Consider the following 12,143-nt stretch of genomic DNA (forward strand, 5'->3'; position numbering starts at 1 on the left):
GTATATCCTGAGATGTATCTACACACTGAGCCCTGACTGATGGAGGACAGAGAGGTCCATAAGCAGGGTATATCCTGAGATATATCTACACACTGAGTCCTGACTGATGGAGGACAGAGAGGTCCATGGGCCGGGTATATCCTGAGATGTATCTACACACTGAGCCCTGACTGATGGAGGACAGAGAGGTCCATGGGCCGGGTATATCCTGAGATGTATCTACACACTGAGCCCTGACTGATGGAGGACAGAGAGGTCCATGGGCCGGGTATATCCTGAGATGTATCTACACACTGAGCCCTGACTGATGGAGGACAGAGAGGTCCATGGGCCGGGTATATCCTGAGATGTATCTACACACTGAGCCCTGACTGATGGAGGACAGAGAGGTCCATGGGCCGGGTATGTCCTGAGATGTATCTACACACTGAGCCCTGACTGATGGAGGACAGAGAGGTCCATGGGCCGGGTATATCCTGAGATGTATCTACACACTGAGCCCTGACTGATGGAGGACAGAGAGGTCCATGGGCCGGGTATGTCCTGAGATGTATCTACACACTGAGCCCTGACTGATGGAGGACAGAGAGGTCCATGGGCCGGGTATATCCTGAGATGTATCTACACACTGAGACCAGACTGATGGAGGACAGAGAGGTCCATGGGCCGGGTATATCCTGAGATGTATCTACACTGAAGTACTGATTTTTATCAATGGTGAAGGGATTTACCTTTAAAGTCATCAGTAGCATCGAAGCGAAGTCTGATCTGGTTTCGGTAGCGCCCCGTCTGCTGGCACATCTTGGTGACACCAAAACAAAAGCAGGGAATGCACCTAGAGGTGGTCTCCACATGGAAGAAGCCCTCAGAGCAAGGACCTGGAAATCAAACATTGATCACTGATCACAATCCAATACACGGCAGGTAATAATCAATATCCCATGACAAGTACCATTTTATCAAATTCAGCTCCACCCACACAGAAGTGTCCACATGGACTTTTCTCCCGCTCAGCCCTTTGCACACAGAACATTCAGTCAGAGCGGCTGTAATTTTGGAGACCATGCTGCCATTTTGTCGGTGACTTTGTAAATAATTCATTAGGGTTCTGCAGACATAAATATTTTCTAGTTTTTATCTCCATAGATGATCCAACGTTACCTCTGGATGGCTTCAAGGACAGAACGCCATCAGGAATACCGAACACCATGCCCTTGGCATTGATGGCCTCACAGGTGTACGCTCCCTGATCGGCCTCCTTCACATCCCGAATGATGAGCGTCCCGTGTCCGTTCTCGCTGCTCATCGTCACCCTGCGGGGGGAGAAATGGAAGGTGAAATGCCATGACATCACACAACAATCATGACATCACACAACAATCATGACATCACACAACAATCATGACATCACACAACAGCCATGACATCACACAACAATCATGACATCACACAACAGCCATGACATCACACAACAATCATGACATCACACAACAGCCATGACATCACACAACAATCATGACATCACACAACAATCGTGACATCACACAACAACCGTGACATCACACAACAATCATGACATCACACAACAGCCATGACATCACACAACAATCATGACATCACACAACAATCATGACATCACACAACAATCGTGACATCACACAACAATCATGACATCACACAACAATCGTGACATCACACAACAATCATGACATCACACAACAATCATGACATCACACAAGAGCCATGACATCACACAACAATCATGACATCACACAACAATCGTGACATCACACAACAATCATGACATCACACAACAATCGTGACATCACACAACAATCATGACATCACACAACAATCATGACATCACACAGCAATCATGACATCACACAACAATCATGACATCAAACAATCATGACATCACACAACAATCATGACATCACACAGCAATCATGACATCACACAGCAATCATGACATCACACAGCAATCATGACATCACACAACAATCATGACATCAAACAATCATGACATCACACAACAATCATGACATCACACAACAATCATGACATCACACAGCAATCATGACATCACACAGCAATCATGACATCACACAACAATCATGACATCACACAACAATCATGACATCAAACAATCATGACATCACACAACAATCATGACATCACACAACAATCATGACATCAAACAATCATGACATCACACAACAATCATGACATCACACAACAATCATGACATCACACAGCAATCATGACATCACACAACAATCATGACATCACACAGCAATCATGACATCACACAACAATCATGACATCAAACAATCATGACATCACACAGCAATCATGACATCACACAACAATCATGACATCAAACAATCATGACATCACACAACAATCATGACATCACACAGCAATCATGACATCACACAGCAATCATGACATCACACAGCAATCATGACATCAAACAATCATGACATCACACAACAATCATGACATCACACAACAATCATGACATCAAACAATCATGACATCACACAGCAATCATGACATCACACAACAATCATGACATCACACAGCAATCATGACATCACACAACAATCATGACATCACACAGCAATCATGACATCACACAACAATCATGACATCACACAGCAATCATGACATCACACAACAATCATGACATCACACAGCAATCATGACATCACACAACAATCATGACATCACACAACAATCATGACATCAAACAATCATGACATCAAACAATCATGACATCACACAACAATCGTGACCTCACACAACAATCATGACATTGTCTTCTGACGGTGAAGGTCGTACCTGCTGCTGGTGGGAATGTGGCCCCAGTTCAGCCTCCAGGTGATGATGGGAGTGGGGATACCAATAGCGACACAAGTAAATCTCACCGTGTCCCCGCGGGAGGCGACAATACTTTCCTCTGGAGGGGTGATCACCTGGGGGGGACCTGACACAAACACCAATTACCAAACCGAGAATATTAAAGACGATTCGCCGTTTAATCGACTACGAAACCCAAATGCACTTACTGCAGCCGACTTCATCGGATCGGTCGGGACAGTCGGCCTCCTCGTCACACTGGTAACTTGCTGGGATACAGTTCCGGGATTGGACGCAGACGAACTGCTCCGGGGCGCACATGTCGCTTGGCCCTTTAGTGGCTGCAAGGAACACGACGACACGCCCAACATTGGAATCGAGTAAATAAATGCATTACATCGACTATAAACCTGACCCGTAATACACAGAAAAGGGGGTGCAGGGGCAGGAAAGGGGGTGCACAGGTCATAGAAGGGGGTGCACAGGTCAGAGAAGGGGTGCACAGGGCAGAGTAGGGGGTGCACAGGACAGAGAAGGGGGTGCACAGGGCAGAGTAGGGGGTGCACAGGACAGAGAAGGGGGTGTACAGGGCAGAGAAGGGGGTGCACAGGGCAGAGTAGGGGGTGCACAGGCAGGTCAGAGAAGGGGTGCACAGGGCAGAGTAGGGGGTGCACAGGACAGAGAAGGGGGTGCACAGGGCAGAGTAGGGGGTGCACAGGACAGAGAAGGGGGTGCACAGGGCAGAGAAGGGGGTGCACAGGGCAGAGTAGGGGGTGCACAGGACAGAGAAGGGGTGCACAGGGCAGAGTAGGGGGTGCACAGGACAGAGAAGGGGTGCACAGGGCAGAGTAGGGGGTGCACAGGACAGAGAAGGGGGATGCACAGGACAGAGAAGGGGTGCACAGGACAGAGAAGGGGGTGCACAGGGCAGAGAAGGGGTGCACAGGGCAGAGAAGGGGTGCACAGGGCAGAGAAGGGGGGTGCACAGGGCAGAGAAGGGGTGCACAGGGCAGAGTAGGGGGTGCACAGGGCAGAGAAGGGGGTGCACAGGGCAGAGAAGGGGGTGCAAAGGGCAGAGAAGGGGTGCACAGGGCAGAGAAGGGGTGCACAGGGAAGAGAAGGGGTGCACAGGGCAGAGAAGGGGGTGCACAGGGCAGAGAAGGGGGTGCACAGGGCAGAGTAGGGGGTGCACAGGACAGAGAAGGGGTGCACAGGGCAGAGTAGGGGGTGCACAGGGCAGAGAAGGGGGATGCACAGGACAGAGAAGGGGGTGCACAGGGCAGAGAAGGGGTGCACAGGGCAGAGAAGGGGGGTGCACAGGGCAGAGAAGGGGTGCACAGGGCAGAGTAGGGGGTGCACAGGACAGAGAAGGGGGTCCACAGGGCAGAGAAGGGGGTGCACAGGGCAGAGAAGGGGGTGCAAAGGGCAGAGAAGGGGTGCACAGGGCAGAGAAGGGGTGCACAGGGAAGAGAAGGGGTGCACAGGGCAGAGAAGGGGGTGCACAGGGCAGAGAAGGGGTGCACAGGGCAGAAAAGGGGGTCTACAGGGGACCCCAATCAGGTAAGAAGCAGAAGAGGGGACTTACGGCAATTGATCTCATCAGAATTGTCCCCGCAGTCATCGTCGCCATCACACCGCCAGAGCTTCAGAGCGCAGCGCCCATTCTTACACTTGAACTCATTGGGCTCGCAGGGGGAGGGGGTACCTGGAGGAATTAGATGGGGGGAGATTAGAGGGAGGGGGTACCTGGAGGAATTAGATGGGGGGAGATTAGAGGGAGGGGGTACCTGGAGGGCTTAGATGGGGGGAGATTAGAGGGAGGGGGTACCTGGAGGAATTAGATGGGGGAGATTAGAGGGAGGGGGTACCTGGGGGAATTAGATGGGGGGAGATTAGAGGGAGGGGGTACCTGGGGGAATTAGATGGGGGGAGATTAGGGGGAGGGGGTACCTGGGGGAATTAGAAGGGGGGAGATTAGAGGGAGGGGGTACCTGGAGGAATTAGATGGGGGGAGATTAGAGGGAGGGGGTACCTGGGGGAATTAGATGGGGGGAGATTAGAGGGAGGGGGTACCTGGGGGAATTAGATGGGGGGAGATTAGGGGGAGGGGGTACCTGGGGGAATTAGAAGGGGGGAGATTAGAGGGAGGGGGTACCTGGGGGAATTAGAAGGGGGGAGATTAGAGGGAGGGGGTACCTGGGGGAATTAGAAGGGGGGAGATTAGAGGGAGGGGTAGCTGGAGGAATTAGATGGGGGGAGATTAGAGGGAGGGGGTACCTGGGGGAATTAGATGGGGGAGATTAGAGGGAGGGGGTACCTGGGGGAATTAGATGTGGGGAGATTAGAGGGAGGGGGTACATGGAGGAATTAGATGGGGGAGATTAGAGGGAGGGGGTACCTGGAGGAATTAGATGGGGGGAGATTAGGGGGAGGGGGTACCTGGGGGAATTAGATGGGGAGAGATTAGAGGGAGGGGGTACCTGGGGGAATTAGAAGGGGGGAGATTAGGGGGAGGGGGTACCTGGAGGAATAAGATGGGGGGAGATTAGAGGGAGGGGGTACCTGGGGGAATTAGATGGGGAGAGATTAGAGGGAGGGGGTACCTGGGGGAATTAGAAGGGGGGAGATTAGGGGGAGGGGGTACCTGGGGGAATTAAAAGGGGGGAGATTAGAGGGAGGGGGTACCTAGGGGAATTAGATGGGGGAGATTAGAGGGAGGGGGTACCTGGGGGGAATTAGAAGGGGGAGATTAGAGGGAGGGGGTACCTAGGGGAATTAGAAGGGGGGAGATTAGGGGGAGGGGGTACCTGGGGGGAGATTAGAGGGAGGGGGTACCTGGGGGAATTAGTTGGGGGGAGATTAGAGGGAGGGGGTACCTGGGGGAATTAGATGGGGGGGAAATTAGGGGGAGGGGGTACCTGGGGGTCACCTGTCTTAGGGGTTTATTTATATTTAAAAAATTCCTATCTGTGCGCTGAAACTGATTGGAAAATTCATTCATTCTGGAATATTCATCAAATGTTCTCAGGCTATTTCCTCTACAGGTTGAATGTTATTCATTCATAAAAATAAAATAAAATTGAGTGGTTTGGTAAAATACCGACTTATGACCACCAGATGGAGCCGAGGATCAGAAAAACAAGTATTTATTTCCTATGATCCTCGGCTCCATCTACTGGCTAAAATAATATTTTCTTATGAATGAATAACATTCGCCCCAATAAGAGAAATGTAGAATCCAGAGAGGAGGTAGCACTCACCGCAGTTCAGTTCATCGCTGCCATCTTTGCAGTCACGCTCTCCATCGCACAGATAATCGCGGGGAATACACTGTCCATTGGGGCACCGCGCCTCTTCCCTCCGACATGGGCGTGGCTCATCTATGGGGGGTTTGGGGGTGGTACGCTTGAAAGGTGTGGTGACCACCACCGGCGGCCTTGTGTACACGGGCGGGGGAGGGGTGGTGGTGGGGCGGGGGGTGTATATCGGTCTGGTTGTGATGACGGAGGGGGTGGTTGCGATTGATGCTCCGGGTTCTGTATAAAGAAAAAGCGTGACAATGATCAGAACACAACATGGCGGAGCCAGGCGGCGCGCCACCGTTCCCCCGGACCCCAACGGGACGATAAATAGGAAGAATTTCCTGCGGAGAGGAAGTCGGGGGATTCGGGGAGCAAACCTGGAAAAACACCGACAACTACAACAAATACAAAGAATGGAATAAAAACCCCAATGTTAGTCCGCCAAAGATTTGTGTGTAGAAGGAATAGAATAGTGTGCGGCTGAAGGAATAGAATTAATCTATTTATTTCCTATGACTGCAGCTCCATTTGGTGGCCGTCATGCAGTATTTTCATGAAATACCTCAATCAGGAAAATACCTTGTTTTGGCCACTAGATGGAGCTGCAGTCAAAGGAAATAAACAGATCAGACAAATTACAGTAATTGTTCCGAGATTTTTTATAAAGTGTAATGGCAGTCCGATCGTTTTTCGGTGTTGAAGGGTTAATCTCCCTGTCAGGTTTTTACTACTATTCAGGGCACCATTGGAGAGATTTCTTCCATCTTCCTGTCCCGGTGACAACGGTTTCAGGAAGTTTTGGTTGGATCTGTAGAGGGGACACTGAAGGGAATGAGGATTGCTCCAAGGTTGCTCACTAACAATAATGTGAACCCAACAGGCGCATCAATGTCCCCGGTTCCTAGAAAAGTGAAATGCTGAACTCTGATTGGCTGGCCTTCCTCTTGGGACCGTTTATTCCACCTGGGGGGTCATTTCAGTCTCTTACCGCATTGAATCTCATCGGAGGAATCCTGGCAGTCAAATCGGCCGTCGCAGTAAAAGATTCTGGGAATGCACTCGCCGCTGCCGCATGTAAAGTCCGAGTCACCGCAGACCCCGCGCTCAGCTGGAAGATCATGCAATGGCGGGTTAGTATGTCCCCATCCACAGACCCCTCTGGGAGGTCCTTGTCCCCTTCCACAGACCCCTCTGGGAGGTCCTAGGTCCTTGCCCCCTTCCACAGACCCCTCTGGGAGGTCCCAGGTCCTTGTCCCCTTCCACAGACCCCTCTGGGAGGTCCCAGGTCCTTGTCATCATCCACAGACCCCTCTGTCCTTGTCCTTCATTGAGCAGCAGAATGAAAAGCGCCTATAGCCCAGCACAGGGCCCCCAACCCATAATATGTCTTAGAAATCCGGCTCCCTGGACATCTTTTATGATTTAGCTTCCAAACCACAAACCCCCCCCCCTCAGTACTCACCACACCCTGCCCCCCCCTCAGTACTCACTGCACCCATCCCCCCCTCAGTACTCACAGCACCCTTCCCCCCCTCAGTACTCACCGCACCCTTCCCCCCCTCAGTACTCACCGCACCCCCCCCCCTCAGTACTCACCACACCCTTCCCCCCCACCCCCTGAGTACTCACCGCACCCTCCCCCCCCTCAGTACTCATTGCACCCTTCCCCCCCCTCAGTACTCACCGCACCCTTCCCCCCCCTCAGTACTCATTGCACCCTCCCCCCCCTCAGTACTCACCACACCCTTCCCCCCCCTCAGTACTCATTGCACCCTCCCCCCCCCTGAGTACTCACTGCACCCTTCCCCCCCCCTCAGTACTCACTGCACCCTTCCCCCCCCCTCAGTACTCACCGCACCCTGCCCCCCCCCTCAGTACTCACTGCACCCATCCCCCCCTCAGTACTCACCGCACCCTTCCCCCCTCAGTACTCACCACACCCTTCCCCCCCCCCTCAGTACTCACCGCACCCTTCCCCCCCACCCCGAGTACTCACCGCACCCTTCCCCCCCCCTCAGTACTCATTGCACCCTTCCCCCCCCCCTCAGTACTCACCGCACCCTTCCCCCCCCCCTCAGTACTCACCGCACCCTTCCCCCCCCTCAGTACTCACCGCACCCTTCCCCCCCCCCCTCAGTACTCATTGCACCCTCCCCCCCCCTCAGTACTCACTGCACCCTTCCCCCCCTCAGTACTCACTGCACCCTCCCCCCCCCCTCAGTACTCACCGCACCCTTCCCCCCCCCTCAGTACTCACCGCACCCTGCCCCCCCCTCAGTACTCACCGCACCCTTCCTCATCGGACATGTCCCGGCAATCATGGCGCTGGTCACATCTGAACTCCAACGGAACGCACTCACCACTGGTGCAGGTGAACTCATCCACCGTACATGTCCGCACTGGGGGGGTGACTGAGGAGAGAGAGGAATATTACCATCTCAGCACAGATACAGCAAATAACATGCAGATCACAGGGCAGGGGAAGAGCAAAGGATCCACCAATGGAGAGGACATCCCTCTGACAGCACAGTGGGGAATCGCACTGCGACAAATGCCGCAATCACTCATACAATGACACACGCCATGCTGGGAAGTCAGATATAGAGACAAGCTGACACTGGTTATTGGAGGGTCTGGTCACTGGAGGGTCTGGTCACTGGAGGGTCTGACACTGGAGGGTCTGACACTGGAGGTTCTGGTCAATGGTCACTGGAGGGTCTGGTCACTGGAGGGTATGGTCACTGGAGGGTCTGGTCACTGGAGGGTCTGGTCACTGGAGGGTCTGGTCACTGGAGGGTCTGACACTGGAGGGTCTGGTCACTGGAGGGTCTGACACTGGAGGGTCTGTTCACTGGAGGGTCTGACACTGGAGGGTCTGACACTGGAGGGTCTGGTCAGTGGAGGGTCTGGTCACTGGAGGGTCTGTTCACTGGAGGGTCTGACACTGGAGGGTCTGGTCAGTGGAGGGTCTGGTCACTGGAGGGTCTGTTCACTGGAGGGTCTGACACTGGAGGGTCTGGTCACTGGAGGGTCTGTTCACTGGAGGGTCTGACACTGGAGGGTCTGGTCAGTGGAGGGTCTGGTCAGTGGAGGGTCTGGTCACTGGAGGGTCTGGTCACTGGAGGGTCTGGTCACTGGAGGGTCTGGTCACCGGTATGAGGGGGTGATCTGTTCCTGGTCCCCCTACACATGGAAATGTTCCATAATCCTTGGAGACAGACCAGCTATGGCATTGCCAGCGTGTTCTGGGTGAAAACCATAGAAAACCAACCAAAACATTTTTCAACAAAACAAATGAGTGCTGGTTTTGTTATAAGGCCCAACATCTCTTATGTATCATTGTGTCTACAGTAAGAACGATCTGTATCACCACAGCCATCAGATGTCTGGGAGGAAGTGAAGGAGTCAGGTTAAAGGACTTTGTCAGTTGTCACCTAGAACAACCAATCAGGGTGGGTGGAGTAAAATGGAGAAGCTGAATTTAGGCCTAGCATTGCTCAGTTGGCACATTGAGATATAGGCACAGGTCATATGTGACAAGCAACGCCAGCATATAAAAAGAGAATATCTCTCCAAGGAGCGCATGGGCCATCATCAGCTCCACCCGGCCTCAATGCAACTTCATTACAACCACGAGATTAGTCTGATGATAAACACAGCAAATCTTTTATTAGTGAGATATGGCGAGTCCCATGACAGAGCCGTCGGTAAGAACATCAGACCCGTTATAAGCAGCTGATTCAACATGGCGGACAGCAGTGAGTCACACAATGCCACCATGCAGAGTCTGGGGTCACGGCACACCACAAGCAACTTACCTGGAGGCTCAAACCCAACAGGAGGTGGGGGCGTTTGTGCTGCACAGACAGATGATTAGCCAGAGAGAAAGACAGACAGACCATCAGTCATAGAGAAAGACAGACAGACCATCAGTCATAGAGAAAGACAGACAGACCATCAGTCATAGAGAAAGACAGACAGACCATCGGTCACAGAGAAAGACAGACAGACCATCAGTCATAGAGAAAGACAGACAGACCATCAGTCATAGAGAAAGACAGACAGACCATCAGTCATAGAGAAAGACAGACAGACCATCGGTCACAGAGAAAGACAGACAGACCATCAGTCATAGAGAAAGACAGACAGACCATCAGTCATAGAGAAAGACAGACAGACCATCGGTCACAGAGAAAGACAGACACACCATCAGTCAGAGAGAAAGACAGACAGACCATCAGTCATAGAGAAAGACAGACAGACCATCAGTCATAGAGAAAGACAGACAGACCATCGGTCACAGAGAAAGACAGACAGACCATCGGTCAGAGAGAAAGACAGACAGACCATCGGTCAGAGAGAAATACAGACAGACCATCAGTCAGAAAGAAAGACAGACAGACCATCGGTCAGAGAGAAAGACAGACAGACCACCAGTCAGAGAAAAAGACAGACAAACCATCGGTCAGAGAGAAAGACAGACAGACCATCGGTCAGAGAGAAAGACAGACAGACCATCGGTCAGAGAGAAAGACAGACAAACCATCGGTCAGAGAGAAAGACAGACAGACCATTGGTCAGAGAGAAGGACAGACAGACCATGAGAGAAAGACAGACAGACCATCGGTCAGAGAGAAAGACAGACAGACCATGAGAGAAAGACAGACAGACCATCGGTCAAAGAGAAAGACAGACAGATCACCAGTCAGAGAGAAAGACAGACAGACCATCGGTCAGAGAGAAAGACAGACAGACCATCGGTCAGAGAGAAAGACAGACAGACCATCGGTCATAGAGAAAGACAGACAGACCATCGGTCACAGAGAAAGACAGACACACCATCAGTCAGAGAGAAAGACAGACAGACCATCAGTCATAGAGAAAGACAGACAGACAATCAGTCATAGAGAAAGACAGACAGACCATCGGTCACAGAGAAAGACAGACAGACCATCGGTCAGAGAGAAAGACAGACAGACCATCGGTCAGAGAGAAATACAGACAGACCATCAGTCAGAAAGAAAGACAGACAGACCATCGGTCAGAGAGAAAGACAGACAGACCACCAGTCAGAGAAAAAGACAGACAAACCATCGGTCAGAGAGAAAGACAGACAGACCATCGGTCAGAGAGAAAGACAGACAGACCATCGGTCAGAGAGAAAGACAGACAAACCATCGGTCAGAGAGAAAGACAGACAGACCATTGGTCAGAGAGAAAGACAGACAGACCATCGGTCAGAGAGAAAGACAGACAGACCATTGGTCAGAGAGAAAGACAGACAGACCATGAGAGAAAGACAGACAGACCATCGGTCAAAGAGAAAGACAGACAGATCACCAGTCAGAGAGAAAGACAGACAGACCATCGGTCAGAGAGAAAGACAGACAGACCATCGGTCAGAGAGAAAGACAGACAGACCATCGGTCATAGAGGAAGACAGACAGACCATCGGTCATAGAGGAAGACAGATGATGGGTTAATGATCTGCAGACGACTCACCAGCTCCCAGGCGTCGGAATTGGAATCCGCGGGTTGAGGTGACATAGCTGGCGATGGAGCCGCTCTCAATCACGGAGTACAACACCTGGCGGATTTGTCCATCATTGAGGTTACCTTCTGATCCCACATCCAGCTCCACAAACACATCACCATCGATCAACCTGCAGAGACGGGGAGACTGTGAGGTGGGACGGGGCGAATTTCTTATAATCACATAAAGCTCCACTCCAGAGAGACATGGCAAGAGTAAACCCCAACCTCTAGAACATAGAAGATATCTCCATGGAGTGACCTATCCCAGGCTGGGCAGGCTTCCGACCTCCAGAGAGACATGGCAAGAGTAAACCCAACCTCCAGAACGTAGAAGATATCTCCATGGAGTGACCTATCCTAGGCTGGGCAAGCTTCCGACCTCCAGAACGTAGAAGATATCCCCATGGAATGCACCTATCCCAGGCTGGGCAGGCTTTCTCC

The 12,143-nt window shown here is 51.9% G+C and overlaps 1 protein-coding gene across 1 annotated transcript in view; it reads right to left on the bottom strand.

Moving 5' to 3' along the window:
* Window positions 1-12,143, bottom strand: part of HSPG2 (heparan sulfate proteoglycan 2) — a 242,884-nt gene that overhangs the window by 117,558 nt on the left and 113,183 nt on the right. Inside the window, exons 7-16 of the mRNA XM_082274816.1 lie at window positions 11,670-11,830; window positions 9,986-10,024; window positions 8,453-8,578; window positions 7,156-7,275; window positions 6,126-6,401; window positions 4,451-4,570; window positions 3,075-3,206; window positions 2,848-2,992; window positions 1,162-1,313; window positions 732-878 (exon numbers count right to left, since the gene is read on the bottom strand). Coding sequence (XP_082130942.1) covers window positions 732-878; window positions 1,162-1,313; window positions 2,848-2,992; window positions 3,075-3,206; window positions 4,451-4,570; window positions 6,126-6,401; window positions 7,156-7,275; window positions 8,453-8,578; window positions 9,986-10,024; window positions 11,670-11,830 — 1,418 coding nt within the window. The remainder of the gene's footprint in view (window positions 1-731; window positions 879-1,161; window positions 1,314-2,847; window positions 2,993-3,074; window positions 3,207-4,450; window positions 4,571-6,125; window positions 6,402-7,155; window positions 7,276-8,452; window positions 8,579-9,985; window positions 10,025-11,669; window positions 11,831-12,143) is intronic.

The sequence above is a fragment of the Pelophylax lessonae genome (assembly GCF_965119305.1).
Source record: "Pelophylax lessonae genome assembly, chromosome: 12".
In the NCBI taxonomy this organism is placed as follows: domain Eukaryota; kingdom Metazoa; phylum Chordata; class Amphibia; order Anura; family Ranidae; genus Pelophylax; species Pelophylax lessonae.